General features: G+C 58.6%; 4 protein-coding genes across 6 annotated transcripts; all 4 read left to right on the plus strand.

Moving 5' to 3' along the window:
• Positions 1–1304: 1304 nt before the first annotated feature.
• LOC149912857 (E3 ubiquitin-protein ligase PHF7-like) lies at positions 1305–5144 on the plus strand. 2 transcript variants are annotated; one of them, XM_090131577.1, is made up of 9 exons: positions 1305–1502; positions 1700–1791; positions 1879–1980; positions 2141–2265; positions 2445–2607; positions 2696–2802; positions 3019–3132; positions 3293–3411; positions 3550–5144. In XM_090131577.1, the coding sequence occupies exons 1-9, from the start codon at positions 1451–1453 to the stop codon at positions 4302–4304; spliced, it is 1629 nt and encodes a 542-aa protein (XP_089987703.1). In that variant the 5' UTR covers positions 1305–1450; the 3' UTR covers positions 4305–5144. The 2 variants fall into 2 exon arrangements, with proteins under 2 accessions (XP_089987703.1, XP_089987702.1); XM_090131576.1 differs by having other exon boundaries at positions 1422–1791; positions 3550–5142.
• A 2880-nt stretch (positions 5145–8024) lies between these two features.
• Positions 8025–11107, plus strand: LOC149912858 (E3 ubiquitin-protein ligase PHF7-like). The gene is made up of 9 exons (XM_090132021.1): positions 8025–8222; positions 8420–8511; positions 8599–8700; positions 8861–8985; positions 9165–9327; positions 9416–9522; positions 9739–9852; positions 10013–10131; positions 10270–11107. Exons 1-9 carry the CDS (start codon positions 8171–8173, stop codon positions 11022–11024), a joined length of 1629 nt encoding a protein of 542 aa, XP_089988147.1. The 5' UTR covers positions 8025–8170; the 3' UTR covers positions 11025–11107.
• Positions 11108–14717: 3610 nt separating this feature from the next.
• Positions 14718–18588, plus strand: LOC149912859 (E3 ubiquitin-protein ligase PHF7-like). Of its 2 annotated transcripts, XM_090131447.1 has the most exons (9): positions 14718–14942; positions 15140–15231; positions 15319–15420; positions 15581–15705; positions 15885–16047; positions 16136–16242; positions 16459–16572; positions 16733–16851; positions 16990–18588. In XM_090131447.1, exons 1-9 carry the CDS (start codon positions 14891–14893, stop codon positions 17742–17744), a joined length of 1629 nt encoding a protein of 542 aa, XP_089987573.1. In that variant the 5' UTR covers positions 14718–14890; the 3' UTR covers positions 17745–18588. The 2 variants fall into 2 exon arrangements, with proteins under 2 accessions (XP_089987573.1, XP_089987572.1); XM_090131446.1 differs by having other exon boundaries at positions 14862–15231.
• A 2876-nt stretch (positions 18589–21464) lies between these two features.
• On the plus strand, positions 21465–25310 carry LOC149912860 (E3 ubiquitin-protein ligase PHF7-like). The gene is made up of 9 exons (XM_090131448.1): positions 21465–21662; positions 21860–21951; positions 22039–22140; positions 22301–22425; positions 22605–22767; positions 22856–22962; positions 23179–23292; positions 23453–23571; positions 23710–25310. Exons 1-9 carry the CDS (start codon positions 21611–21613, stop codon positions 24462–24464), a joined length of 1629 nt encoding a protein of 542 aa, XP_089987574.1. The 5' UTR covers positions 21465–21610; the 3' UTR covers positions 24465–25310.
• The last annotated feature ends 534 nt before the right edge of the window (positions 25311–25844 follow it).

The following is a 25844-nucleotide window of genomic DNA, read 5'->3' on the forward strand; positions in this document are numbered from 1 at the left end:
ACTTGGGGGTCCTGGTAGACGAGAAGCTGGACGTGAGCCAGCAGTGTGCATTTACAGCCCAGCTGTCTATCATCTGTGAAACCTCACGGAGAGCAAGAGAGATGCCTGAAGGCTGGAGGATAGCCAATGTCATTCCAATCTTCAAAAAGGTCAGGAAGAAGGACTCAGGAAAACATAGGCCAGTCAGGCTCACATCCATCCCTGGGAAAGTGTTGGAACAACTCATTCTGGATATCATCTCAAAGCAGGTGGGGAAAAAGAAGGGTTATCCAGAGTAGTAAACTTGGATTTACTACACAGACATCATGCCTGACTACTACCGTGGTAGCCTTTGTAGATGTCAAGACTGGCTGGGTAGGTGCCTTAGTAATCCGGCTTAACGCTGGATCTGACAGGTGTTTTGAATCGCAGGATCCTGGGATGGCTTGGGTTGGAAGGGACACTGAAGTCTATCAAGTTCCAAACTCCTGCAGTGTGTTGGTTGCCACCCACTAGATCAGGCTGCCTGGAGCCCTGTCCCGTGAGGCCTTGAGCATCTCCACAGAGGGCGGCTCTCAAAGCGTGGGGGCTCTCCCATCGGCGTTGGCCTGACTTCCATGCAGAAGCTGACTTTCACGGTCAGGCTGGATGAGCAGGGATGCTCCAGTGTGACTCCAGGACTGCAGCCCTGGACAAGGGACAGCTCCTCTCCTGTCTCTGGCATGGTGACAGTGCCAGCAGGCCAAAGAAAGCAAACCTCAGAACTTTTCCTGACTCATTTTATATGCAGGCTGAAGGGAATCGCGCCCTGCCTATGCCACTTTGCCTCTGGGAACTGTATAAGGCTTGGAGCCTTGATGTGTGAAGACATGGATCGGAAAGGATCATAAAACCCACCCAACCCCAAGTGCCTGCCATGGCAGCGCTGCCACCCAGCAGGTCAGCTTAGAACAGGGCCCTGTCCAATACGGCCTGGAGCGCCTGCACGCACAGCTTCTCTGGGCAGCCGTGCCAGGGCCTCACCGCCCTCCGAGTGAGGAATTCCTGTCGCAGTTCACCAGACCTCCTCTTTTCTCAGGTCAAAACCTTGCCCTGTCACCATCAGGCCATGCAAAGTCGGTCAGCACACACACACTAGAAACGCTGGCCGTGCTGTTGACCCGCAGACCTTTATTAGACTCTGTGCTGCGACGTCCCAGCGCGGGCGCGGTGCAAAAGGCCTGAGGGAGGCCATCCTTGTTCCCTGCTGATGGCAGCACCGGGCCCCTCACCCCACACTGCCCATAGGAGCCACCGCCCTGCCACGCCCTCAGCTCCGTGAGGCGGTGACCGTGATGTCACAGTGGTGGCCATTGTGACCCGCGGGGCCGGGAGCAGAGCAAAGGCTGCCGGGCTGGGGCCCTGCTCATTGCGGCCTGGTGAGGCGCGGAGAGAGCAGGGACTTTCTTGACTCTCTCGTTTCTTGCCGTCGATGCCGAACATGCCTGAAGGAAAAGAGGAGGCCCCCAACTCTGGGGAGCCAGGTGAGAGCCCCAGCTTGCACTCTGGCTGCCCGCTGGAGCTGCTGGGCCTGCAATGCCCCCTTTCCCTTCACCCCCTCCAGCCCTGCCCCTCAGCCGGCACGGCAGGCACGGAGCAGGCCCTGGGGACGGCCCCCAGGAACTCCCGGCCCTGCCAGGTGCTCACCGCTGCTCACGGTTGCTCTCTCCTTCCTCTCCAGTGTGCGTGCTGTGCCGCCGGGCACAGGTGAACCCGGACATCTGTGGGCAGATGTTTGTCAGCGGTGGGCTCTGTGCCCACGAATTCTGCTTGGTGAGTTCCCGCAAGGGCTAGGGCTCCTGCCAGGGATGCTCCCTTCCTTTCCGGCCTCACGAGATCCCGCTCTTTTCTCTCCTACAGTTCTTTGCCAATGGCCTTTTAGAATGGAGATGCCCAGTGGGGGGAATTTTTGGCTTCCCCATTGGCGCCATCCAGCACACAATCCAGGTGGCAAGCCAGAAGGTGAGGACCTGAACGGAATGGGGAGCTTGGTGCCGGCAGAGGCTCGCACACAGCAGACGAGCCTTGTCTGCCAGGCAGCTCTGCGCCCTGCCCGGAGAAGTGGGGCTGGCCGTGGAGCCCCCGAGCCCACCGCTAACAGGGGCTGCTCTGCTCTTTCCAGCACTGCTTTGTCTGTGGCAAGAGGGGAGCTGCCATCAGCTGCGCGGAGACAGGCTGCGAGCGCAGCTTCCATCTGCCCTGCGCCGAGGACGGGGAATGCGTCACGCAGTACTTTGGGCGGCACAGGTAGGGGCTGTCAGCAGCAGCCAAGCTGCCGTCCCTCCCTGTTGCTCCAGGGAGGAACCCGCAGCGACACCTTCCAGCCTCCTGCCAGAGCCAGAGCCCGGGCCTGGCGCTCTTTCCTGGTCCTCTGCCCTCCTCACAGCACTTCTCACCATGCCCATCCCTTCTGTCCTCCTGTCCAGGTCCTTCTGCTGGGAGCATCGCCCTCGGCAGGCAGCGGAGGCAGCTCCATCGCAGAACACCATCTGCGTCATCTGCCTGGAGCCCGTGGGGGACAGCACGTCCTACCACACCATGGTGTGCCCGGTGTGCAAACAGGCCTGGTTCCACCGGGGCTGCATCAGGGTAGGAGTCCTCTCTTCACCCTGTGGGCACGGCCGGTGCTCAGCAGCAGCCAGCCCCGCTCACGCTCACGCTTGTGCTTCTCCTACAGAAACATGCCCTGCACGCTGCCACCATGCGCTTCTTCTGCCCCGTCTGCGGAGGAAAAACACGATTCCGCTCCCAAATGAGCACGCTGGGGATCCAAATCCCAGTCAGGTTGGTGTCCTTCTGCCCGGCTACGCAGACACTCGGGCACAGGTGCTGTGCCTGCCCAGGAACTGCCCCTAGCCCTGGCAGGCCATCCTGCGAGCACTGGTCTCAGCTTCATGGAGAAGCTGGGAATGAGCTCAACGGGCATGAGCAGAGATGCCCTGAATCTGCCTCATGCCTGGGGCACCCGGGACTCATCAGATTCCCCCTCTCCTCTGGCAGACGACCATCCTGGTGGGATGATGCAGCATACCAGCTGCTGCGAGAAAGGCACAGCCGCTGCGATGCCGCAAAGTGCCTTTACCTAAGAGGCAGGGAGACGGCACAGGAAAAGGGGTGAGTGACCTCCACAGTCCTCTGGGGCTCTGCGTGGGATCTCAGCCTCACCACAGGCTTGGAGGTGTCCTTGGAGCAAGACAGAGCACCAGAGCCATGCCGGCTGCTCCCTGCCTTGGCGCGCTTTGTCCTCACACCCACAATCCGTTTGCTTCCCCAGGTTCTGGCAGCTGTTCATCTGCAACTCCTGTGGCTCACAAGGCACGCACTGGAGCTGCTCCTTCTGGGCCATTGACAGAAGTGGCTGGGAGTGCGACACCTGCGCTGGTGCGGGCACCGGTAAGAGGCACAGAGCCGCGTGCTGCGGGACTGGGGCCGGGCAAGGCCTGGCAGCGAGTGCTCAGAGTGGCCTTGCCACAGTCTCTCTGCCCTGGGGCTGCATGTTCATCCTGCTGAGCTTCCTGTCTCCCCTTACAGCCTCCCGCACCAACTCCGAGTTTGCCAGCCCCAGCACTTCCAGCCAGGAGGTACCGGTGCCTTCCCCCGTCTTCACAGGACCTGAAGACATCAGCTCTGGTCCTGCTACGCAGGCAGCATCCAGCTCATCCTGCAACTCCCAGCTGCCTGAGCTCAGTGCCCAGCCCACAGTGCCGGAGACCGAGCAGACAACCCGCTCACATCCATCTGAGGAGCGGGACACATCTCAGCAGCGCCGAGGACGTGGCGGGAGAAGAGGGGCACCAGCTGCAGGCGCTGAGACCTGCTCCCAGAGCCCCACCAGACGGGGGACCACGCGGTCCTCCAGAACCTCCCGCGCACCTGCGGCCACAAATCGTCCCAGGCAGCGGGAAACCGGCCGCACAAGAAGCCGCTCCCCGTTGCGAGGCCGGGCCTCGGGCTCCCAGAGACGGCCCCAAAGACAACGTGGTGGGAGCCGTGCAACACCCCGAGGTGCTCAGAGCAGCACCCGCACCTCGGCCAGACCAACACCATCAAGGTCCTCGAGGGCTTCCCCGCTGCCTGCACGCAGGAGACAACAATCCAGGCAACGAGGGCGGGCCTGCACTCGAAGCCGATCCCCAGTGGGGCGTCGCGCTTCAACTTCCCGCAGCCGGCCCCGACGAGGCCGTGGGAGCCGGTCCAGGCAGCGCGGACCAGCCCGGGCACGAAGCCGCTCCCGGGCAAACCACCAGAGAAGACGGCCCCACAGCCAGTCCCGAAGACGGCGCTGATGCAGCCGTGTCCCATCCCCAGGTGATGGCTGTGGTCCCAAGCGGCAGAGGAAATCAACCTTCAAGAGAGTCCACGCATACCACCTTCATCTTTCAGTGGACCAGCCCGGGCACAAAGCCGCTCCCGGGTCCAACATCAGAGAAGACGCCCCCACAACCCAAACTCCCAAAGACAGCGCGGAAACACCCATGTCCCATCCCCGCGTGACGGTTGTGGTTCCATCTTTCAAAAAAAAATACACCTTTAACATACTCCCCACATGTTGGCTTCTCTCTTCTCTGCTTGTCCTGCGGTAGGCAGTGTTAGGAGCTGAGACCACGGGGTTGTCTTCTCCCCAGCACCTTCCCAGATGGTTGTCGTGGCCTTATCTTTAGATCTATCCGACAGCATGCCCACAGGCCCACAGGCAGCATGTGCGCAGCACCCACAGCATACTGCAGCAGCAGGTGCGGTAGCTTGTGCAGGACGGCACAGAAATAACTATCAGCAACTATCGAAAATAACTTCAGGGCTTGTGGGTGAAAATCAGGGATCGGTTCAGTAAAGTGCTTCTTGTGGTTGGGGTCTGCTAGAGGCTACCTGATCGGGGGAGCCTGCTGACGAGGCCTTCTTGCTTCAGTGCTGGAGATGTCGTGTTCGTGGGCTCTTGTCCTGATGGGGGAATTCAACCACCCAGATCTCTGCTGAGATAGCAGCACAGCAGGTGGCAGACAATCCAGGGGATTCCTGGAGTCTGCTGAGGATTACTTCCTCGTCCAGGTACTAGGCAGACCGACCTGAGGTGAAGCCCTACTGGACCTGAAGCTCACCAGTGCAGAACTGAGTGTTAGAGAAGTTAAGATTGGAGGCAGCCTGAGCCGTTGTGGCCATGCCCTTTTGGAGTTTGTGATCTGGAGGAGTGCAGGCTTGGCAAAAAGCAGAGTCAGCACCCTGAACTTCAGGTGAGCAGAATTCCAGCTGCTCAAGGAAATGCTGAATGGGATCCCCTTGGGAACTGTCCTTAAGGGTATAGAAAGAGAATGCAGCTGGCAGCTCCTTAAATACACCCTTCGGCCAGCGCAAGAGCTCTCCATCCCCCAGCAGAAGAAATGGAGCAGAGGAGACGGACAACCAGCATGACTGAGCAAGGACCTGCAGCTAAAACTGATAGAGAAAAGAGAAATGTACAGGAAATGAATGCAGGGTTGTGTAGCCTGGGAAGAATATAGGAACGCTGTCTGCATGTGTAGAGATAAGATCGGGAAAGCCAAGGCATCAGTGGAACTGAACTTGGCAAGGGATGTGAAAAATAACAGGAAAGAGTTCTACAGGTATATAGGCAGGAGCAGACAGACCAAGGAGAGTGTTCCCCCTGTAATAGATGAGGATGGAAAAGTGGCTTCCTCAAACATGGAAAAATCTGAGGTGCTCAATAAGCGCTTTGCCTCAGTCTTCATGGGTGGTCAGGTTCCTCATGTCTGCCAGGACCTTGAACTTCTAGGTGTGGGTGAGAGAAGTGGATTCCGTCCCACTGTAACAACGGAATGAGTCCGAGACATCCTGATGAAACTGAAGGTATATAAGTCCATGGGGCCAGCTGATATCCACCCTAGGGTTCTGAGAGAGATGGCTGATGTGGGTGCCTAGCTGCTCCAAATCATGTTTGAAAAATCATGGCTGTCGGGCGAAATCCCCAGTGACTGGGAAAAGGGAAACGTTACTCCCATTTTTAAAAAAGGGAGAAAGGATGACTAGGGGAACTCCAGGCCGGTGAGCCTCACCTCTGTGCCTGGGAAGATCATGGAGCAGATCCTCCTAGTCACCGTGTTAAGGCACATAGGAGACAAAGAGGTGATGCGAGACAGCCAGCATCTTGGCTTCACCAAGGGCAGATCGTGCCTGACCAGTGTGGTGGCCTTCTGTGATGGAGTGACAGCAATCGGTGGATGGGGGAAGGGTGATGAATGTATCTTCCTAGACCTCTCCAAAGCCTTTGACATGGTCCCTCACCAAATCCTTCTCTCTAAATTGGAGAGGTATGGTTTTGAAAGGTGGACTATTCAATGGATTAAGAACTGGTCGGCTGGTCGCAGCCACAGGGTTGTGATCAATGGTTCTATGTCTGGGTGAAAGCCAGTCACAAGTGGTGGTTCTTGGGACTGGTGCTCTTCCCCACCTTTATCAGTGACACAGATGATGGCATCGAGTGCACCCTCAGCAAGTTTGCAGACAACACCAAGCTGAGCAGTGCCATCAATCTGCTGGAGGGAAGAGAAACCACCCAGGGAGACCTGGACAGGCTGGAGAAGTGGGCCCCCGTGAACCTCATGAGGTTCAACAAGGCCAAATGCAAGGTGTTGCCCTTGGGCCGGGGCAATCCCAGCTATTTCTATAGACTGGGGGAGGATCTCCTTAAGAGCAGCCCTGCGGAGAAGGACTTGGGGGTCCTGGTAGACGAGAAGCTGGACGTGAGCCAGCAGTGTGCATTTACAGCCCAGCTGTCTATCATCTGTGAAACCTCACGGAGAGCAAGAGAGATGCCTGAAGGCTGGAGGATAGCCAATGTCATTCCAATCTTCAAAAAGGTCAGGAAGAAGGACTCAGGAAAACATAGGCCAGTCAGGCTCACATCCATCCCTGGGAAAGTGTTGGAACAACTCATTCTGGATATCATCTCAAAGCAGGTGGGGAAAAAGAAGGGTTATCCAGAGTAGTAAACTTGGATTTACTACACAGACATCATGCCTGACTACTACCGTGGTAGCCTTTGTAGATGTCAAGACTGGCTGGGTAGGTGCCTTAGTAATCCGGCTTAACGCTGGATCTGACAGGTGTTTTGAATCGCAGGATCCTGGGATGGCTTGGGTTGGAAGGGACACTGAAGTCTATCAAGTTCCAAACTCCTGCAGTGTGTTGGTTGCCACCCACTAGATCAGGCTGCCTGGAGCCCTGTCCCGTGAGGCCTTGAGCATCTCCACAGAGGGCGGCTCTCAAAGCGTGGGGGCTCTCCCATCGGCGTTGGCCTGACTTCCATGCAGAAGCTGACTTTCACGGTCAGGCTGGATGAGCAGGGATGCTCCAGTGTGACTCCAGGACTGCAGCCCTGGACAAGGGACAGCTCCTCTCCTGTCTCTGGCATGGTGACAGTGCCAGCAGGCCAAAGAAAGCAAACCTCAGAACTTTTCCTGACTCATTTTATATGCAGGCTGAAGGGAATCGCGCCCTGCCTATGCCACTTTGCCTCTGGGAACTGTATAAGGCTTGGAGCCTTGATGTGTGAAGACATGGATCGGAAAGGATCATAAAACCCACCCAACCCCAAGTGCCTGCCATGGCAGCACTGCCACCCAGCAGGTCAGCTTAGAACAGGGCCCTGTCCAATACGGCCTGGAGCGCCTGCACGCACAGCTTCTCTGGGCAGCCGTGCCAGGGCCTCACCGCCCTCCGAGTGAGGAATTCCTGTCGCAGTTCACCAGACCTCCTCTTTTCTCAGGTCAAAACCTTGCCCTGTCACCATCAGGCCATGCAAAGTCGGTCAGCACACACACACTAGAAACGCTGGCCGTGCTGTTGACCCGCAGACCTTTATTAGACTCTGTGCTGCGACGTCCCAGCGCGGGCGCGGTGCAAAAGGCCTGAGGGAGGCCATCCTTGTTCCCTGCTGATGGCAGCACCGGGCCCCTCACCCCACACTGCCCATAGGAGCCACCGCCCTGCCACGCCCTCAGCTCCGTGAGGCGGTGACCGTGATGTCACAGTGGTGGCCATTGTGACCCGCGGGGCCGGGAGCAGAGCAAAGGCTGCCGGGCTGGGGCCCTGCTCATTGCGGCCTGGTGAGGCGCGGAGAGAGCAGGGACTTTCTTGACTCTCTCGTTTCTTGCCGTCGATGCCGAACATGCCTGAAGGAAAAGAGGAGGCCCCCAACTCTGGGGAGCCAGGTGAGAGCCCCAGCTTGCACTCTGGCTGCCCGCTGGAGCTGCTGGGCCTGCAATGCCCCCTTTCCCTTCACCCCCTCCAGCCCTGCCCCTCAGCCGGCACGGCAGGCACGGAGCAGGCCCTGGGGACGGCCCCCAGGAACTCCCGGCCCTGCCAGGTGCTCACCGCTGCTCACGGTTGCTCTCTCCTTCCTCTCCAGTGTGCGTGCTGTGCCGCCGGGCACAGGTGAACCCGGACATCTGTGGGCAGATGTTTGTCAGCGGTGGGCTCTGTGCCCACGAATTCTGCTTGGTGAGTTCCCGCAAGGGCTAGGGCTCCTGCCAGGGATGCTCCCTTCCTTTCCGGCCTCACGAGATCCCGCTCTTTTCTCTCCTACAGTTCTTTGCCAATGGCCTTTTAGAATGGAGATGCCCAGTGGGGGGAATTTTTGGCTTCCCCATTGGCGCCATCCAGCACACAATCCAGGTGGCAAGCCAGAAGGTGAGGACCTGAACGGAATGGGGAGCTTGGTGCCGGCAGAGGCTCGCACACAGCAGACGAGCCTTGTCTGCCAGGCAGCTCTGCGCCCTGCCCGGAGAAGTGGGGCTGGCCGTGGAGCCCCCGAGCCCACCGCTAACAGGGGCTGCTCTGCTCTTTCCAGCACTGCTTTGTCTGTGGCAAGAGGGGAGCTGCCATCAGCTGCGCGGAGACAGGCTGCGAGCGCAGCTTCCATCTGCCCTGCGCCGAGGACGGGGAATGCGTCACGCAGTACTTTGGGCGGCACAGGTAGGGGCTGTCAGCAGCAGCCAAGCTGCCGTCCCTCCCTGTTGCTCCAGGGAGGAACCCGCAGCGACACCTTCCAGCCTCCTGCCAGAGCCAGAGCCCGGGCCTGGTGCTCTTTCCTGGTCCTCTGCCCTCCTCACAGCACTTCTCACCATGCCCATCCCTTCTGTCCTCCTGTCCAGGTCCTTCTGCTGGGAGCATCGCCCTCGGCAGGCAGCGGAGGCAGCTCCATCGCAGAACACCATCTGCGTCATCTGCCTGGAGCCCGTGGGGGACAGCACGTCCTACCACACCATGGTGTGCCCGGTGTGCAAACAGGCCTGGTTCCACCGGGGCTGCATCAGGGTAGGAGTCCTCTCTTCACCCTGTGGGCACGGCCGGTGCTCAGCAGCAGCCAGCCCCGCTCACGCTCACGCTTGTGCTTCTCCTACAGAAACATGCCCTGCACGCTGCCACCATGCGCTTCTTCTGCCCCGTCTGCGGAGGAAAAACACGATTCCGCTCCCAAATGAGCACGCTGGGGATCCAAATCCCAGTCAGGTTGGTGTCCTTCTGCCCGGCTACGCAGACACTCGGGCACAGGTGCTGTGCCTGCCCAGGAACTGCCCCTAGCCCTGGCAGGCCATCCTGCGAGCACTGGTCTCAGCTTCATGGAGAAGCTGGGAATGAGCTCAACGGGCATGAGCAGAGATGCCCTGAATCTGCCTCATGCCTGGGGCACCCGGGACTCATCAGATTCCCCCTCTCCTCTGGCAGACGACCATCCTGGTGGGACGATGCAGCATACCAGCTGCTGCGAGAAAGGCACAGCCGCTGCGATGCCGCAAAGTGCCTTTACCTAAGAGGCAGGGAGACGGCACAGGAAAAGGGGTGAGTGACCTCCACAGTCCTCTGGGGCTCTGCGTGGGATCTCAGCCTCACCACAGGCTTGGAGGTGTCCTTGGAGCAAGACAGAGCACCAGAGCCATGCCGGCTGCTCCCTGCCTTGGCGCGCTTTGTCCTCACACCCACAATCCGTTTGCTTCCCCAGGTTCTGGCAGCTGTTCATCTGCAACTCCTGTGGCTCACAAGGCACGCACTGGAGCTGCTCCTTCTGGGCCATTGACAGAAATGGCTGGGAGTGCGACACCTGCGCTGGTGCGGGCACCGGTAAGAGGCACAGAGCCGCGTGCTGTGGGACTGGGGCCGGGCAAGGCCTGGCAGCGAGTGCTCAGAGTGGCCTTGCCACAGTCTCTCTGCCCTGGGGCTGCATGTTCATCCTGCTGAGCTTCCTGTCTCCCCTTACAGCCTCCCGCACCAACTCCGAGTTTGCCAGCCCCAGCACTTCCAGCCAGGAGGTACCGGTGCCTTCCCCCGTCTTCACAGGACCTGAAGACATCAGCTCTGGTCCTGCTACGCAGGCAGCATCCAGCTCATCCTGCAACTCCCAGCTGCCTGAGCTCAGTGCCCAGCCCACAGTGCCGGAGACCGAGCAGACAACCCGCTCACATCCATCTGAGGAGCGGGACACATCTCAGCAGCGCCGAGGACGTGGCGGGAGAAGAGGGGCACCAGCTGCAGGCGCTGAGACCTGCTCCCAGAGCCCCACCAGACGGGGGACCACGCGGTCCTCCAGAACCTCCCGCGCACCTGCGGCCACAAATCGTCCCAGGCAGCGGGAAACCGGCCGCACAAGAAGCCGCTCCCCGTTGCGAGGCCGGGCCTCGGGCTCCCAGAGACGGCCCCAAAGACAACGTGGTGGGAGCCGTGCAACACCCCGAGGTGCTCAGAGCAGCACCCGCACCTCGGCCAGACCAACACCATCAAGGTCCTCGAGGGCTTCCCCGCTGCCTGCACGCAGGAGACAACAATCCAGGCAACGAGGGCGGGCCTGCACTCGAAGCCGATCCCCAGTGGGGCGTCGCGCTTCAACTTCCCGCAGCCGGCCCCGACGAGGCCGTGGGAGCCGGTCCAGGCAGCGCGGACCAGCCCGGGCACGAAGCCGCTCCCGGGCAAACCACCAGAGAAGACGGCCCCACAGCCAGTCCCGAAGACGGCGCTGATGCAGCCGTGTCCCATCCCCAGGTGATGGCTGTGGTCCCAAGCGGCAGAGGAAATCAACCTTCAAGAGAGTCCACGCATACCACCTTCATCTTTCAGTGGACCAGCCCGGGCACAAAGCCGCTCCCGGGTCCAACATCAGAGAAGACGCCCCCACAACCCAAACTCCCAAAGACAGCGCGGAAACACCCATGTCCCATCCCCGCGTGACGGTTGTGGTTCCATCTTTCAAAAAAAAATACACCTTTAACATACTCCCCACATGTTGGCTTCTCTCTTCTCTGCTTGTCCTGCGGTAGGCAGTGTTAGGAGCTGAGACCACGGGGTTGTCTTCTCCCCAGCACCTTCCCAGATGGTTGTCGTGGCCTTATCTTTAGATCTATCCGACAGCATGCCCACAGGCCCACAGGCAGCATGTGCGCAGCACCCACAGCATACTGCAGCAGCAGGTGCGGTAGCTTGTGCAGGACGGCACAGAAATAACTATCAGCAACTATCGAAAATAACTTCAGGGCTTGTGGGTGAAAATCAGGGATCGGTTCAGTAAAGTGCTTCTTGTGGTTGGGGTCTGCTAGAGGCTACCTGATCGGGGGAGCCTGCTGACGAGGCCTTCTTGCTTCAGTGCTGGAGATGTCGTGTTCGTGGGCTCTTGTCCTGATGGGGGAATTCAACCACCCAGATCTCTGCTGAGATAGCAGCACAGCAGGTGGCAGACAATCCAGGGGATTCCTGGAGTCTGCTGAGGATTACTTCCTCGTCCAGGTACTAGGCAGACCGACCTGAGGTGAAGCCCTACTGGACCTGAAGCTCACCAGTGCAGAACTGAGTGTTAGAGAAGTTAAGATTGGAGGCAGCCTGAGCCGTTGTGGCCATGCCCTTTTGGAGTTTGTGATCTGGAGGAGTGCAGGCTTGGCAAAAAGCAGAGTCAGCACCCTGAACTTCAGGTGAGCAGAATTCCAGCTGCTCAAGGAAATGCTGAATGGGATCCCCTTGGGAACTGTCCTTAAGGGTATAGAAAGAGAATGCAGCTGGCAGCTCCTTAAATACACCCTTCGGCCAGCGCAAGAGCTCTCCATCCCCCAGCAGAAGAGATGGAGCAGAGGAGACGGACAACCAGCATGACTGAGCAAGGACCTGCAGCTAAAACTGATAGAGAAAAGAGAAATGTACAGGAAATGAATGCAGGGTTGTGTAGCCTGGGAAGAATATAGGAACGCTGTCTGCATGTGTAGAGATAAGATCGGGAAAGCCAAGGCATCAGTGGAACTGAACTTGGCAAGGGATGTGAAAAATAACAGGAAAGAGTTCTACAGGTATATAGGCAGGAGCAGACAGACCAAGGAGAGTGTTCCCCCTGTAATAGATGAGGATGGAAAAGTGGCTTCCTCAAACATGGAAAAATCTGAGGTGCTCAATAAGCGCTTTGCCTCAGTCTTCATGGGTGGTCAGGTTCCTCATGTCTGCCAGGACCTTGAACTTCTAGGTGTGGGTGAGAGAAGTGGATTCCGTCCCACTGTAACAACGGAATGAGTCCGAGACATCCTGATGAAACTGAAGGTATATAAGTCCATGGGGCCAGCTGATATCCATCCTAGGGTTCTGAGAGAGATGGCTGATGTGGGTGCCTAGCTGCTCCAAATCATGTTTGAAAAATCATGGCTGTCGGGCGAAATCCCCAGTGACTGGGAAAAGGGAAACGTTACTCCCATTTTTAAAAAAGGGAGAAAGGATGACTAGGGGAACTCCAGGCCGGTGAGCCTCACCTCTGTGCCTGGGAAGATCATGGAGCAGATCCTCCTAGTCACCGTGTTAAGGCACATAGGAGACAAAGAGGTGATGCGAGACAGCCAGCATCTTGGCTTCACCAAGGGCAGATCGTGCCTGACCAGTGTGGTGGCCTTCTGTGATGGAGTGACAGCAATCGGTGGATGGGGGAAGGGTGATGAATGTATCTTCCTAGACCTCTCCAAAGCCTTTGACATGGTCCCTCACCAAATCCTTCTCTCTAAATTGGAGAGGTATGGTTTTGAAAGGTGGACTATTCAATGGATTAAGAACTGGTCGGCTGGTCGCAGCCACAGGGTTGTGATCAATGGTTCTATGTCTGGGTGAAAGCCAGTCACAAGTGGTGGTTCTTGGGACTGGTGCTCTTCCCCACCTTTATCAGTGACACAGATGATGGCATCGAGTGCACCCTCAGCAAGTTTGCAGACAACACCAAGCTGAGCAGTGCCATCAATCTGCTGGAGGGAAGAGAAACCACCCAGGGAGACCTGGACAGGCTGGAGAAGTGGGCCCCCGTGAACCTCATGAGGTTCAACAAGGCCAAATGCAAGGTGTTGCCCTTGGGCCGGGGCAATCCCAGCTATTTCTATAGACTGGGGGAGGATCTCCTTAAGAGCAGCCCTGCGGAGAAGGACTTGGGGGTCCTGGTAGACGAGAAGCTGGACGTGAGCCAGCAGTGTGCATTTACAGCCCAGCTGTCTATCATCTGTGAAACCTCACGGAGAGCAAGAGAGATGCCTGAAGGCTGGAGGATAGCCAATGTCATTCCAATCTTCAAAAAGGTCAGGAAGAAGGACTCAGGAAAACATAGGCCAGTCAGGCTCACATCCATCCCTGGGAAAGTGTTGGAACAACTCATTCTGGATATCATCTCAAAGCAGGTGGGGAAAAAGAAGGGTTATCCAGAGTAGTAAACTTGGATTTACTACACAGACATCATGCCTGACTACTACCGTGGTAGCCTTTGTAGATGTCAAGACTGGCTGGGTAGGTGCCTTAGTAATCCGGCTTAACGCTGGATCTGACAGGTGTTTTGAATCGCAGGATCCTGGGATGGCTTGGGTTGGAAGGGACACTGAAGTCTATCAAGTTCCAAACTCCTGCAGTGTGTTGGTTGCCACCCACTAGATCAGGCTGCCTGGAGCCCTGTCCCGTGAAGCCTTGAGCATCTCCACAGAGGGCGGCTCTCAAAGCGTGGGGGCTCTCCCATCGGCGTTGGCCTGACTTCCATGCAGAAGCTGACTTTCACGGTCAGGCTGGATGAGCAGGGATGCTCCAGTGTGACTCCAGGACTGCAGCCCTGGACAAGGGACAGCTCCTCTCCTGTCTCTGGCATGGTGACAGTGCCAGCAGGCCAAAGAAAGCAAACCTCAGAACTTTTCCTGACTCATTTTATATGCAGGCTGAAGGGAATCGCGCCCTGCCTATGCCACTTTGCCTCTGGGAACTGTATAAGGCTTGGAGCCTTGATGTGTGAAGACATGGATCGGAAAGGATCATAAAACCCACCCAACCCCAAGTGCCTGCCATGGCAGCGCTGCCACCCAGCAGGTCAGCTTAGAACAGGGCCCTGTCCAATACGGCCTGGAGCGCCTGCACGCACAGCTTCTCTGGGCAGCCGTGCCAGGGCCTCACCGCCCTCCGAGTGAGGAATTCCTGTCGCAGTTCACCAGACCTCCTCTTTTCTCAGGTCAAAACCTTGCCCTGTCACCATCAGGCCATGCAAAGTCGGTCAGCACACACACACTAGAAACGCTGGCCGTGCTGTTGACCCGCAGACCTTTATTAGACTCTGTGCTGCGACGTCCCAGCGCGGGCGCGGTGCAAAAGGCCTGAGGGAGGCCATCCTTGTTCCCTGCTGATGGCAGCACCGGGCCCCTCACCCCACACTGCCCATAGGAGCCACCGCCCTGCCACGCCCTCAGCTCCGTGAGGCGGTGACCGTGATGTCACAGTGGTGGCCATTGTGACCCGCGGGGCCGGGAGCAGAGCAAAGGCTGCCGGGCTGGGGCCCTGCTCATTGCGGCCTGGTGAGGCGCGGAGAGAGCAGGGACTTTCTTGACTCTCTCGTTTCTTGCCGTCGATGCCGAACATGCCTGAAGGAAAAGAGGAGGCCCCCAACTCTGGGGAGCCAGGTGAGAGCCCCAGCTTGCACTCTGGCTGCCCGCTGGAGCTGCTGGGCCTGCAATGCCCCCTTTCCCTTCACCCCCTCCAGCCCTGCCCCTCAGCCGGCACGGCAGGCACGGAGCAGGCCCTGGGGACGGCCCCCAGGAACTCCCGGCCCTGCCAGGTGCTCACCGCTGCTCACGGTTGCTCTCTCCTTCCTCTCCAGTGTGCGTGCTGTGCCGCCGGGCACAGGTGAACCCGGACATCTGTGGGCAGATGTTTGTCAGCGGTGGGCTCTGTGCCCACGAATTCTGCTTGGTGAGTTCCCGCAAGGGCTAGGGCTCCTGCCAGGGATGCTCCCTTCCTTTCCGGCCTCACGAGATCCCGCTCTTTTCTCTCCTACAGTTCTTTGCCAATGGCCTTTTAGAATGGAGATGCCCAGTGGGGGGAATTTTTGGCTTCCCCATTGGCGCCATCCAGCACACAATCCAGGTGGCAAGCCAGAAGGTGAGGACCTGAACGGAATGGGGAGCTTGGTGCCGGCAGAGGCTCGCACACAGCAGACGAGCCTTGTCTGCCAGGCAGCTCTGCGCCCTGCCCGGAGAAGTGGGGCTGGCCGTGGAGCCCCCGAGCCCACCGCTAACAGGGGCTGCTCTGCTCTTTCCAGCACTGCTTTGTCTGTGGCAAGAGGGGAGCTGCCATCAGCTGCGCGGAGACAGGCTGCGAGCGCAGCTTCCATCTGCCCTGCGCCGAGGACGGGGAATGCGTCACGCAGTACTTTGGGCGGCACAGGTAGGGGCTGTCAGCAGCAGCCAAGCTGCCGTCCCTCCCTGTTGCTCCAGGGAGGAACCCGCAGCGACACCTTCCAGCCTCCTGCCAGAGCCAGAGCCCGGGCCTGGCGCTCTTTCCTGGTCCTCTGCCCTCCTCACAGCACTTCTCACCATGCCCATCCCTTCTGTCCTCCTGTCCAGGTCCTTCTGCTGGGAGCATCGCCCTCGGCAGGCAGCGGAGGCAGCTCCATCGCAGAACACCATCTGCGTCATCTGCCTGGAGCCCGTGGGGGACAGCACGTCCTATCACACCATGGTGTGCCCGGTGTGCAAACAGGCCTGGTTCCACCGGGGCTGCATCAGGGTAGGAGTCCTCTCCTCACCCCGTGGGCACGGCCGGTGCTCAGCAGCAGCCAGCCCCGCTCACGCTCACGCTTGTGCTTCTCCTACAGAAACATGCCCTGCACGCTGCCACCATGCGCTTCTTCTGCCCCGTCTGCGGAGGAAAAACACGATTCCGCTCCCAAATGAGCACGCTGGGGATCCAAATCCCAGTCAGGTTGGTGTCCTTCTGCCCGGCTACGCAGACACTCGGGCACAGGTGCTGTGCCTGCCCAGGAACTGCCCCTAGCCCTGGCAGGCCATCCTGCGAGCACTGGTCTCAGCTTCATGGAGAAGCTGGGAATGAGCTCAACGGGCATGAGCAGAGATGCCCTGAATCTGCCTCATGCCTGGGGCACCCGGGACTCATCAGATTCCCCCTCTCCTCTGGCAGACGACCATCCTGGTGGGACGATGCAGCATACCAGCTGCTGCGAGAAAGGCACAGCCGCTGCGATGCCGCAAAGTGCCTTTACCTAAGAGGCAGGGAGACGGCACAGGAAAAGGGGTGAGTGACCTCCACAGTCCTCTGGGGCTCTGCGTGGGATCTCAGCCTCACCACAGGCTTGGAGGTGTCCTTGGAGCAAGACAGAGCACCAGAGCCATGCCGGCTGCTCCCTGCCTTGGCGCGCTTTGTCCTCACACCCACAATCCGTTTGCTTCCCCAGGTTCTGGCAGCTGTTCATCTGCAACTCCTGTGGCTCACAAGGCACGCACTGGAGCTGCTCCTTCTGGGCCATTGACAGAAGTGGCTGGGAGTGCGACACCTGCGCTGGTGCGGGCACCGGTAAGAGGCACAGAGCCGCGTGCTGTGGGACTGGGGCCGGGCAAGGCCTGGCAGCGAGTGCTCAGAGTGGCCTTGCCACAGTCTCTCTGCCCTGGGGCTGCATGTTCATCCTGCTGAGCTTCCTGTCTCCCCTTACAGCCTCCCGCACCAACTCCGAGTTTGCCAGCCCCAGCACTTCCAGCCAGGAGGTACCGGTGCCTTCCCCCGTCTTCACAGGACCTGAAGACATCAGCTCTGGTCCTGCTACGCAGGCAGCATCCAGCTCATCCTGCAACTCCCAGCTGCCTGAGCTCAGTGCCCAGCCCACAGTGCCGGAGACCGAGCAGACAACCCGCTCACATCCATCTGAGGAGCGGGACACATCTCAGCAGCGCCGAGGACGTGGCGGGAGAAGAGGGGCACCAGCTGCAGGCGCTGAGACCTGCTCCCAGAGCCCCACCAGACGGGGGACCACGCGGTCCTCCAGAACCTCCCGCGCACCTGCGGCCACAAATCGTCCCAGGCAGCGGGAAACCGGCCGCACAAGAAGCCGCTCCCCGTTGCGAGGCCGGGCCTCGGGCTCCCAGAGACGGCCCCAAAGACAACGTGGTGGGAGCCGTGCAACACCCCGAGGTGCTCAGAGCAGCACCCGCACCTCGGCCAGACCAACACCATCAAGGTCCTCGAGGGCTTCCCCGCTGCCTGCACACAGGAGACAACAATCCAGGCAACGAGGGCGGGCCTGCACTCGAAGCCGATCCCCAGTGGGGCGTCGCGCTTCAACTTCCCGCAGCCGGCCCCGACGAGGCCGTGGGAGCCGGTCCAGGCAGCGCGGACCAGCCCGGGCACGAAGCCGCTCCCGGGCAAACCACCAGAGAAGACGGCCCCACAGCCAGTCCCGAAGACGGCGCTGATGCAGCCGTGTCCCATCCCCAGGTGATGGCTGTGGTCCCAAGCGGCAGAGGAAATCAACCTTCAAGAGAGTCCACGCATACCACCTTCATCTTTCAGTGGACCAGCCCGGGCACAAAGCCGCTCCCGGGTCCAACATCAGAGAAGACGCCCCCACAACCCAAACTCCCAAAGACAGCGCGGAAACACCCATGTCCCATCCCCGCGTGACGGTTGTGGTTCCATCTTTCAAAAAAAAATACACCTTTAACATACTCCCCACATGTTGGCTTCTCTCTTCTCTGCTTGTCCTGCGGTAGGCAGTGTTAGGAGCTGAGACCACGGGGTTGTCTTCTCCCCAGCACCTTCCCAGATGGTTGTCGTGGCCTTATCTTTAGATCTATCCGACAGCATGCCCACAGGCCCACAGGCAGCATGTGCGCAGCACCCACAGCATACTGCAGCAGCAGGTGCGGTAGCTTGTGCAGGACGGCACAGAAATAACTATCAGCAACTATCGAAAATAACTTCAGGGCTTGTGGGTGAAAATCAGGGATCGGTTCAGTAAAGTGCTTCTTGTGGTTGGGGTCTGCTAGAGGCTACCTGATCGGGGGAGCCTGCTGACGAGGCCTTCTTGCTTCAGTGCTGGAGATGTCGTGTTCGTGGGCTCTTGTCCTGATGGGGGAATTCAACCACCCAGATCTCTGCTGAGATAGCAGCACAGCAGGTGGCAGACAATCCAGGGGATTCCTGGAGTCTGCTGAGGATTACTTCCTCGTCCAGGTACTAGGCAGACCGACCTGAGGTGAAGCCCTACTGGACCTGAAGCTCACCAGTGCAGAACTGAGTGTTAGAGAAGTTAAGATTGGAGGCAGCCTGAGCCGTTGTGGCCATGCCCTTTTGGAGTTTGTGATCTGGAGGAGTGCAGGCTTGGCAAAAAGCAGAGTCAGCACCCTGAACTTCAGGTGAGCAGAATTCCAGCTGCTCAAGGAAATGCTGAATGGGATCCCCTTGGGAACTGTCCTTAAGGGTATAGAAAGAGAATGCAGCTGGCAGCTCCTTAAATACACCCTTCGGCCAGCGCAAGAGCTCTCCATCCCCCAGCAGAAGAGATGGAGCAGAGGAGACGGACAACCAGCATGACTGAGCAAGGACCTGCAGCTAAAACTGATAGAGAAAAGAGAAATGTACAGGAAATGAATGCAGGGTTGTGTAGCCTGGGAAGAATATAGGAACGCTGTCTGCATGTGTAGAGATAAGATCGGGAAAGCCAAGGCATCAGTGGAACTGAACTTGGCAAGGGATGTGAAAAATAACAGGAAAGAGTTCTACAGGTATATAGGCAGGAGCAGACAGACCAAGGAGAGTGTTCCCCCTGTAATAGATGAGGATGGAAAAGTGGCTTCCTCAAACATGGAAAAATCTGAGGTGCTCAATAAGCGCTTTGCCTCAGTCTTCATGGGTGGTCAGGTTCCTCATGTCTGCCAGGACCTTGAACTTCTAGGTGTGGGTGAGAGAAGTGGATTCCGTCCCACTGTAACAACGGAATGAGTCCGAGACATCCTGATGAAACTGAAGGTATATAAGTCCATGGGGCCAGCTGATATCCATCCTAGGGTTCTGAGAGAGATGGCTGATGTGGGTGCCTAGCTGCTCCAAATCATGTTTGAAAAATCATGGCTGTCGGGCGAAATCCCCAGTGACTGGGAAAAGGGAAACGTTACTCCCATTTTTAAAAAAGGGAGAAAGGATGACTAGGGGAACTCCAGGCCGGTGAGCCTCACCTCTGTGCCTGGGAAGATCATGGAGCAGATCCTCCTAGTCACCGTGTTAAGGCACATAGGAGACAAAGAGGTGATGCGAGACAGCCAGCATCTTGGCTTCACCAAGGGCAGATCGTGCCTGACCAGTGTGGTGGCCTTCTGTGATGGAGTGACAGCAATCGGTGGATGGGGGAAGGGTGATGAATGTATCTTCCTAGACCTCTCCAAAGCCTTTGACATGGTCCCTCACCAAATCCTTCTCTCTAAATTGGAGAGGTATGGTTTTGAAAGGTGGACTATTCAATGGATTAAGAACTGGTCGGCTGGTCGCAGCCACAGGGTTGTGATCAATGGTTCTATGTCTGGGTGAAAGCCAGTCACAAGTGGTGGTTCTTGGGACTGGTGCTCTTCCCCACCTTTATCAGTGACACAGATGATGGCATCGAGTGCACCCTCAGCAAGTTTGCAGACAACACCAAGCTGAGCAGTGCCATCAATCTGCTGGAGGGAAGAGAAACCACCCAGGGAGACCTGGACAGGCTGGAGAAGTGGGCCCCCGTGAACCTCATGAGGTTCAACAAGGCCAAATGCAAGGTGTTGCCCTTGGGCCGGGGCAATCCCAGCTATTTCTATAGACTGGGGGAGGATCTCCTTAAGAGCAGCCCTGCGGAGAAGGACTTGGGGGTCCTGGTAGACGAGAAGCTGGACGTGAGCCAGCAGTGTGCATTTACAGCCCAGCTGTCTATCATCTGTGAAACCTCACGGAGAGCAAGAGAGATGCCTGAAGGCTGGAGGATAGCCAATGTCATTCCAATCTTCAAAAAGGTCAGGAAGAAGGACTCAGGAAAACATAGGCCAGTCAGGCTCACATCCATCCCTGGGAAAGTGTTGGAACAACTCATTCTGGATATCATCTCAAAGCAGGTGGGGAAAAAGAAGGGTTATCCAGAGTAGTAAACTTGGATTTACTACACAGACATCATGCCTGACTACTACCGTGGTAGCCTTTGTAGATGTCAAGACTGGCTGGGTAGGTGCCTTAGTAATCCGGCTTAACGCTGGATCTGACAGGTGTTTTGAATCGCAGGATCCTGGGATGGCTTGGGTTGGAAGGGACACTGAAGTCTATCAAGTTCCAAACTCCTGCAGTGTGTTGGTTGCCACCCACTAGATCAGGCTGCCTGGAGCCCTGTCCCGTGAGGCCTTGAGCATCTCCACAGAGGGCGGCTCTCAAAGCGTGGGGGCTCTCCCATCGGCGTTGGCCTGACTTCCATGCAGAAGCTGACTTTCACGGTCAGGCTGGATGAGCAGGGATGCTCCAGTGTGACTCCAGGACTGCAGCCCTGGACAAGGGACAGCTCCTCTCCTGTCTCTGGCATGGTGACAGTGCCAGCAGGCCAAAGAAAGCAAACCTCAGAACTTTTCCTGACTCATTTTATATGCAGGCTGAAGGGAATCGCGCCCTGCCTATGCCACTTTGCCTCTGGGAACTGTATAAGGCTTGGAGCCTTGATGTGTGAAGACATGGATCGGAAAGGATCATAAAACCCACCCAACCCCAAGTGCCTGCCATGGCAGCGCTGCCACCCAGCAGGTCAGCTTAGAACAGGGCCCTGTCCAATACGGCCTGGAGCGCCTGCACGCACAGCTTCTCTGGGCAGCCGTGCCAGGGCCTCACCGCCCTCCGAGTGAGGAATTCCTGTCGCAGTTCACCAGACCTCCTCTTTTCTCAGGTCAAAACCTTGCCCTGTCACCATCAGGCCATGCAAAGTCGGTCAGCACACACACACTAGAAACGCTGGCCGTGCTGTTGACCCGCAGACCTTTATTAGACTCTGTGCTGCGACGTCCCAGCGCGGGCGCGGTGCAAAAGGCCTGAGGGAGGCCATCCTTGTTCCCTGCTGATGGCAGCACCGGGCCCCTCACCCCACACTGCCCATAGGAGCCACCGCCCTGCCACGCCCTCAGCTCCGTGAGGCGGTGACCGTGATGTCACAGTGGTGGCCATTGTGACCCGCGGGGCCGGGAGCAGAGCAAAGGCTGCCGGGCTGGGGCCCTGCTCATTGCGGCCTGGTGAGGCGCGGAGAGAGCAGGGACTTTCTTGACTCTCTCGTTTCTTGCCGTCGATGCCGAACATGCCTGAAGGAAAAGAGGAGGCCCCCAACTCTGGGGAGCCAGGTGAGAGCCCCAGCTTGCACTCTGGCTGCCCGCTGGAGCTGCTGGGCCTGCAATGCCCCCTTTCCCTTCACCCCCTCCAGCCCTGCCCCTCAGCCGGCACGGCAGGCACGGAGCAGGCCCTGGGGACGGCCCCCAGGAACTCCCGGCCCTGCCAGGTGCTCACCGCTGCTCACGGTTGCTCTCTCCTTCCTCTCCAGTGTGCGTGCTGTGCCGCCGGGCACAGGTGAACCCGGACATCTGTGGGCAGATGTTTGTCAGCGGTGGGCTCTGTGCCCACGAATTCTGCTTGGTGAGTTCCCGCAAGGGCTAGGGCTCCTGCCAGGGATGCTCCCTTCCTTTCCGGCCTCACGAGATCCCGCTCTTTTCTCTCCTACAGTTCTTTGCCAATGGCCTTTTAGAATGGAGATGCCCAGTGGGGGGAATTTTTGGCTTCCCCATTGGCGCCATCCAGCACACAATCCAGGTGGCAAGCCAGAAGGTGAGGACCTGAACGGAATGGGGAGCTTGGTGCCGGCAGAGGCTCGCACACAGCAGACGAGCCTTGTCTGCCAGGCAGCTCTGCGCCCTGCCCGGAGAAGTGGGGCTGGCCGTGGAGCCCCCGAGCCCACCGCTAACAGGGGCTGCTCTGCTCTTTCCAGCACTGCTTTGTCTGTGGCAAGAGGGGAGCTGCCATCAGCTGCGCGGAGACAGGCTGCGAGCGCAGCTTCCATCTGCCCTGCGCCGAGGACGGGGAATGCGTCACGCAGTACTTTGGGCGGCACAGGTAGGGGCTGTCAGCAGCAGCCAAGCTGCCGTCCCTCCCTGTTGCTCCAGGGAGGAACCCGCAGCGACACCTTCCAGCCTCCTGCCAGAGCCAGAGCCCGGGCCTGGCGCTCTTTCCTGGTCCTCTGCCCTCCTCACAGCACTTCTCACCATGCCCATCCCTTCTGTCCTCCTGTCCAGGTCCTTCTGCTGGGAGCATCGCCCTCGGCAGGCAGCGGAGGCAGCTCCATCGCAGAACACCATCTGCGTCATCTGCCTGGAGCCCGTGGGGGACAGCACGTCCTACCACACCATGGTGTGCCCGGTGTGCAAACAGGCCTGGTTCCACCGGGGCTGCATCAGGGTAGGAGTCCTCTCTTCACCCTGTGGGCACGGCCGGTGCTCAGCAGCAGCCAGCCCCGCTCACGCTCACGCTTGTGCTTCTCCTACAGAAACATGCCCTGCACGCTGCCACCATGCGCTTCTTCTGCCCCGTCTGCGGAGGAAAAACACGATTCCGCTCCCAAATGAGCACGCTGGGGATCCAAATCCCAGTCAGGTTGGTGTCCTTCTGCCCGGCTACGCAGACACTCGGGCACAGGTGCTGTGCCTGCCCAGGAACTGCCCCTAGCCCTGGCAGGCCATCCTGCGAGCACTGGTCTCAGCTTCATGGAGAAGCTGGGAATGAGCTCAACGGGCATGAGCAGAGATGCCCTGAATCTGCCTCATGCCTGGGGCACCCGGGACTCATCAGATTCCCCCTCTCCTCTGGCAGACGACCATCCTGGTGGGACGATGCAGCATACCAGCTGCTGCGAGAAAGGCACAGCCGCTGCGATGCCGCAAAGTGCCTTTACCTAAGAGGCAGGGAGACGGCACAGGAAAAGGGGTGAGTGACCTCCACAGTCCTCTGGGGCTCTGCGTGGGATCTCAGCCTCACCACAGGCTTGGAGGTGTCCTTGGAGCAAGACAGAGCACCAGAGCCATGCCGGCTGCTCCCTGCCTTGGCGCGCTTTGTCCTCACACCCACAATCCGTTTGCTTCCCCAGGTTCTGGCAGCTGTTCATCTGCAACTCCTGTGGCTCACAAGGCACGCACTGGAGCTGCTCCTTCTGGGCCATTGACAGAAATGGCTGGGAGTGCGACACCTGCGCTGGTGCGGGCACCGGTAAGAGGCACAGAGCCGCGTGCTGTGGGACTGGGGCCGGGCAAGGCCTGGCAGCGAGTGCTCAGAGTGGCCTTGCCACAGTCTCTCTGCCCTGGGGCTGCATGTTCATCCTGCTGAGCTTCCTGTCTCCCCTTACAGCCTCCCGCACCAACTCCGAGTTTGCCAGCCCCAGCACTTCCAGCCAGGAGGTACCGGTGCCTTCCCCCGTCTTCACAGGACCTGAAGACATCAGCTCTGGTCCTGCTACGCAGGCAGCATCCAGCTCATCCTGCAACTCCCAGCTGCCTGAGCTCAGTGCCCAGCCCACAGTGCCGGAGACCGAGCAGACAACCCGCTCACATCCATCTGAGGAGCGGGACACATCTCAGCAGCGCCGAGGACGTGGCGGGAGAAGAGGGGCACCAGCTGCAGGTGCTGAGACCTGCTCCCAGAGCCCCACCAGACGGGGGACCACGCGGTCCTCCAGAACCTCCCGCGCACCTGTGGCCACAAATCGTCCCAGGCAGCGGGAAACCGGCCGCACAAGAAGCCGCTCCCCGTTGCGAGGCCGGGCCTCGGGCTCCCAGAGACGGCCCCAAAGACAACGTGGTGGGAGCCGTGCAACACCCCGAGGTGCTCAGAGCAGCACCCGCACCTCGGCCAGACCAACACCATCAAGGTCCTCGAGGGCTTCCCCGCTGCCTGCACGCAGGAGACAACAATCCAGGCAACGAGGGCGGGCCTGCACTCGAAGCCGATCCCCAGTGGGGCGTCGCGCTTCAACTTCCCGCAGCCGGCCCCGACGAGGCCGTGGGAGCCGGTCCAGGCAGCGCGGACCAGCCCGGGCACGAAGCCGCTCCCGGGCAAACCACCAGAGAAGACGGCCCCACAGCCAGTCCCGAAGACGGCGCTGATGCAGCCGTGTCCCATCCCCAGGTGATGGCTGTGGTCCCAAGCGGCAGAGGAAATCAACCTTCAAGAGAGTCCACGCATACCACCTTCATCTTTCAGTGGACCAGCCCGGGCACAAAGCCGCTCCCGGGTCCAACATCAGAGAAGACGCCCCCACAACCCAAACTCCCAAAGACAGCGCGGAAACACCCATGTCCCATCCCCGCGTGACGGTTGTGGTTCCATCTTTCAAAAAAAAATACACCTTTAACATACTCCCCACATGTTGGCTTCTCTCTTCTCTGCTTGTCCTGCGGTAGGCAGTGTTAGGAGCTGAGACCACGGGGTTGTCTTCTCCCCAGCACCTTCCCAGATGGTTGTCGTGGCCTTATCTTTAGATCTATCCGACAGCATGCCCACAGGCCCACAGGCAGCATGTGCGCAGCACCCACAGCATACTGCAGCAGCAGGTGCGGTAGCTTGTGCAGGACGGCACAGAAATAACTATCAGCAACTATCGAAAATAACTTCAGGGCTTGTGGGTGAAAATCAGGGATCGGTTCAGTAAAGTGCTTCTTGTGGTTGGGGTCTGCTAGAGGCTACCTGATCGGGGGAGCCTGCTGACGAGGCCTTCTTGCTTCAGTGCTGGAGATGTCGTGTTCGTGGGCTCTTGTCCTGATGGGGGAATTCAACCACCCAGATCTCTGCTGAGATAGCAGCACAGCAGGTGGCAGACAATCCAGGGGATTCCTGGAGTCTGCTGAGGATTACTTCCTCGTCCAGGTACTAGGCAGACCGACCTGAGGTGAAGCCCTACTGGACCTGAAGCTCACCAGTGCAGAACTGAGTGTTAGAGAAGTTAAGATTGGAGGCAGCCTGAGCCGTTGTGGCCATGCCCTTTTGGAGTTTGTGATCTGGAGGAGTGCAGGCTTGGCAAAAAGCAGAGTCAGCACCCTGAACTTCAGGTGAGCAGAATTCCAGCTGCTCAAGGAAATGCTGAATGGGATCCCCTTGGGAACTGTCCTTAAGGGTATAGAAAGAGAATGCAGCTGGCAGCTCCTTAAATACACCCTTCGGCCAGCGCAAGAGCTCTCCATCCCCCAGCAGAAGAAATGGAGCAGAGGAGACGGACAACCAGCATGACTGAGCAAGGACCTGCAGCTAAAACTGATAGAGAAAAGAGAAATGTACAGGAAATGAATGCAGGGTTGTGTAGCCTGGGAAGAATATAGGAACGCTGTCTGCATGTGTAGAGATAAGATCGGGAAAGCCAAGGCATCAGTGGAACTGAACTTGGCAAGGGATGTGAAAAATAACAGGAAAGAGTTCTACAGGTATATAGGCAGGAGCAGACAGACCAAGGAGAGTGTTCCCCCTGTAATAGATGAGGATGGAAAAGTGGC

Source organism: Phasianus colchicus, chromosome Z (assembly GCF_987193195.1).
Source record: "Phasianus colchicus chromosome Z, bPhaCol1.hap1.1, whole genome shotgun sequence".
NCBI classification, from domain to species: domain Eukaryota; kingdom Metazoa; phylum Chordata; class Aves; order Galliformes; family Phasianidae; genus Phasianus; species Phasianus colchicus.

Excerpts from the sequence above, each read along its gene's own strand:
- LOC149912857 (XM_090131576.1), top strand. The coding sequence starts at position 1,555 with ATGCCCCCTTTCCCTTCACCCCCTCCAGCCCTGCCCCTCAGCCGGCAC. Across the intron at positions 1,981-2,140 it reads TCCAGGTGGCAAGCCAGAAG|CACTGCTTTGTCTGTGGCAA; the intron begins GTGAGGACCTGA and ends TGCTCTTTCCAG. Across the intron at positions 2,803-3,018 it reads GGGATCCAAATCCCAGTCAG|ACGACCATCCTGGTGGGATG; the intron begins GTTGGTGTCCTT and ends CTCCTCTGGCAG.
- LOC149912858 (XM_090132021.1), top strand. The coding sequence starts at position 8,171 with ATGCCGAACATGCCTGAAGGAAAAGAGGAGGCCCCCAACTCTGGGGAG. Across the intron at positions 9,523-9,738 it reads GGGATCCAAATCCCAGTCAG|ACGACCATCCTGGTGGGACG; the intron begins GTTGGTGTCCTT and ends CTCCTCTGGCAG. Across the intron at positions 10,132-10,269 it reads CTGCGCTGGTGCGGGCACCG|CCTCCCGCACCAACTCCGAG; the intron begins GTAAGAGGCACA and ends CTCCCCTTACAG.
- LOC149912859 (XM_090131446.1), top strand. The coding sequence starts at position 14,995 with ATGCCCCCTTTCCCTTCACCCCCTCCAGCCCTGCCCCTCAGCCGGCAC. Across the intron at positions 16,048-16,135 it reads TCCACCGGGGCTGCATCAGG|AAACATGCCCTGCACGCTGC; the intron begins GTAGGAGTCCTC and ends CTTCTCCTACAG. Across the intron at positions 16,243-16,458 it reads GGGATCCAAATCCCAGTCAG|ACGACCATCCTGGTGGGACG; the intron begins GTTGGTGTCCTT and ends CTCCTCTGGCAG.
- LOC149912860 (XM_090131448.1), top strand. The coding sequence starts at position 21,611 with ATGCCGAACATGCCTGAAGGAAAAGAGGAGGCCCCCAACTCTGGGGAG. Across the intron at positions 22,426-22,604 it reads CAGTACTTTGGGCGGCACAG|GTCCTTCTGCTGGGAGCATC; the intron begins GTAGGGGCTGTC and ends CCTCCTGTCCAG. Across the intron at positions 23,572-23,709 it reads CTGCGCTGGTGCGGGCACCG|CCTCCCGCACCAACTCCGAG; the intron begins GTAAGAGGCACA and ends CTCCCCTTACAG.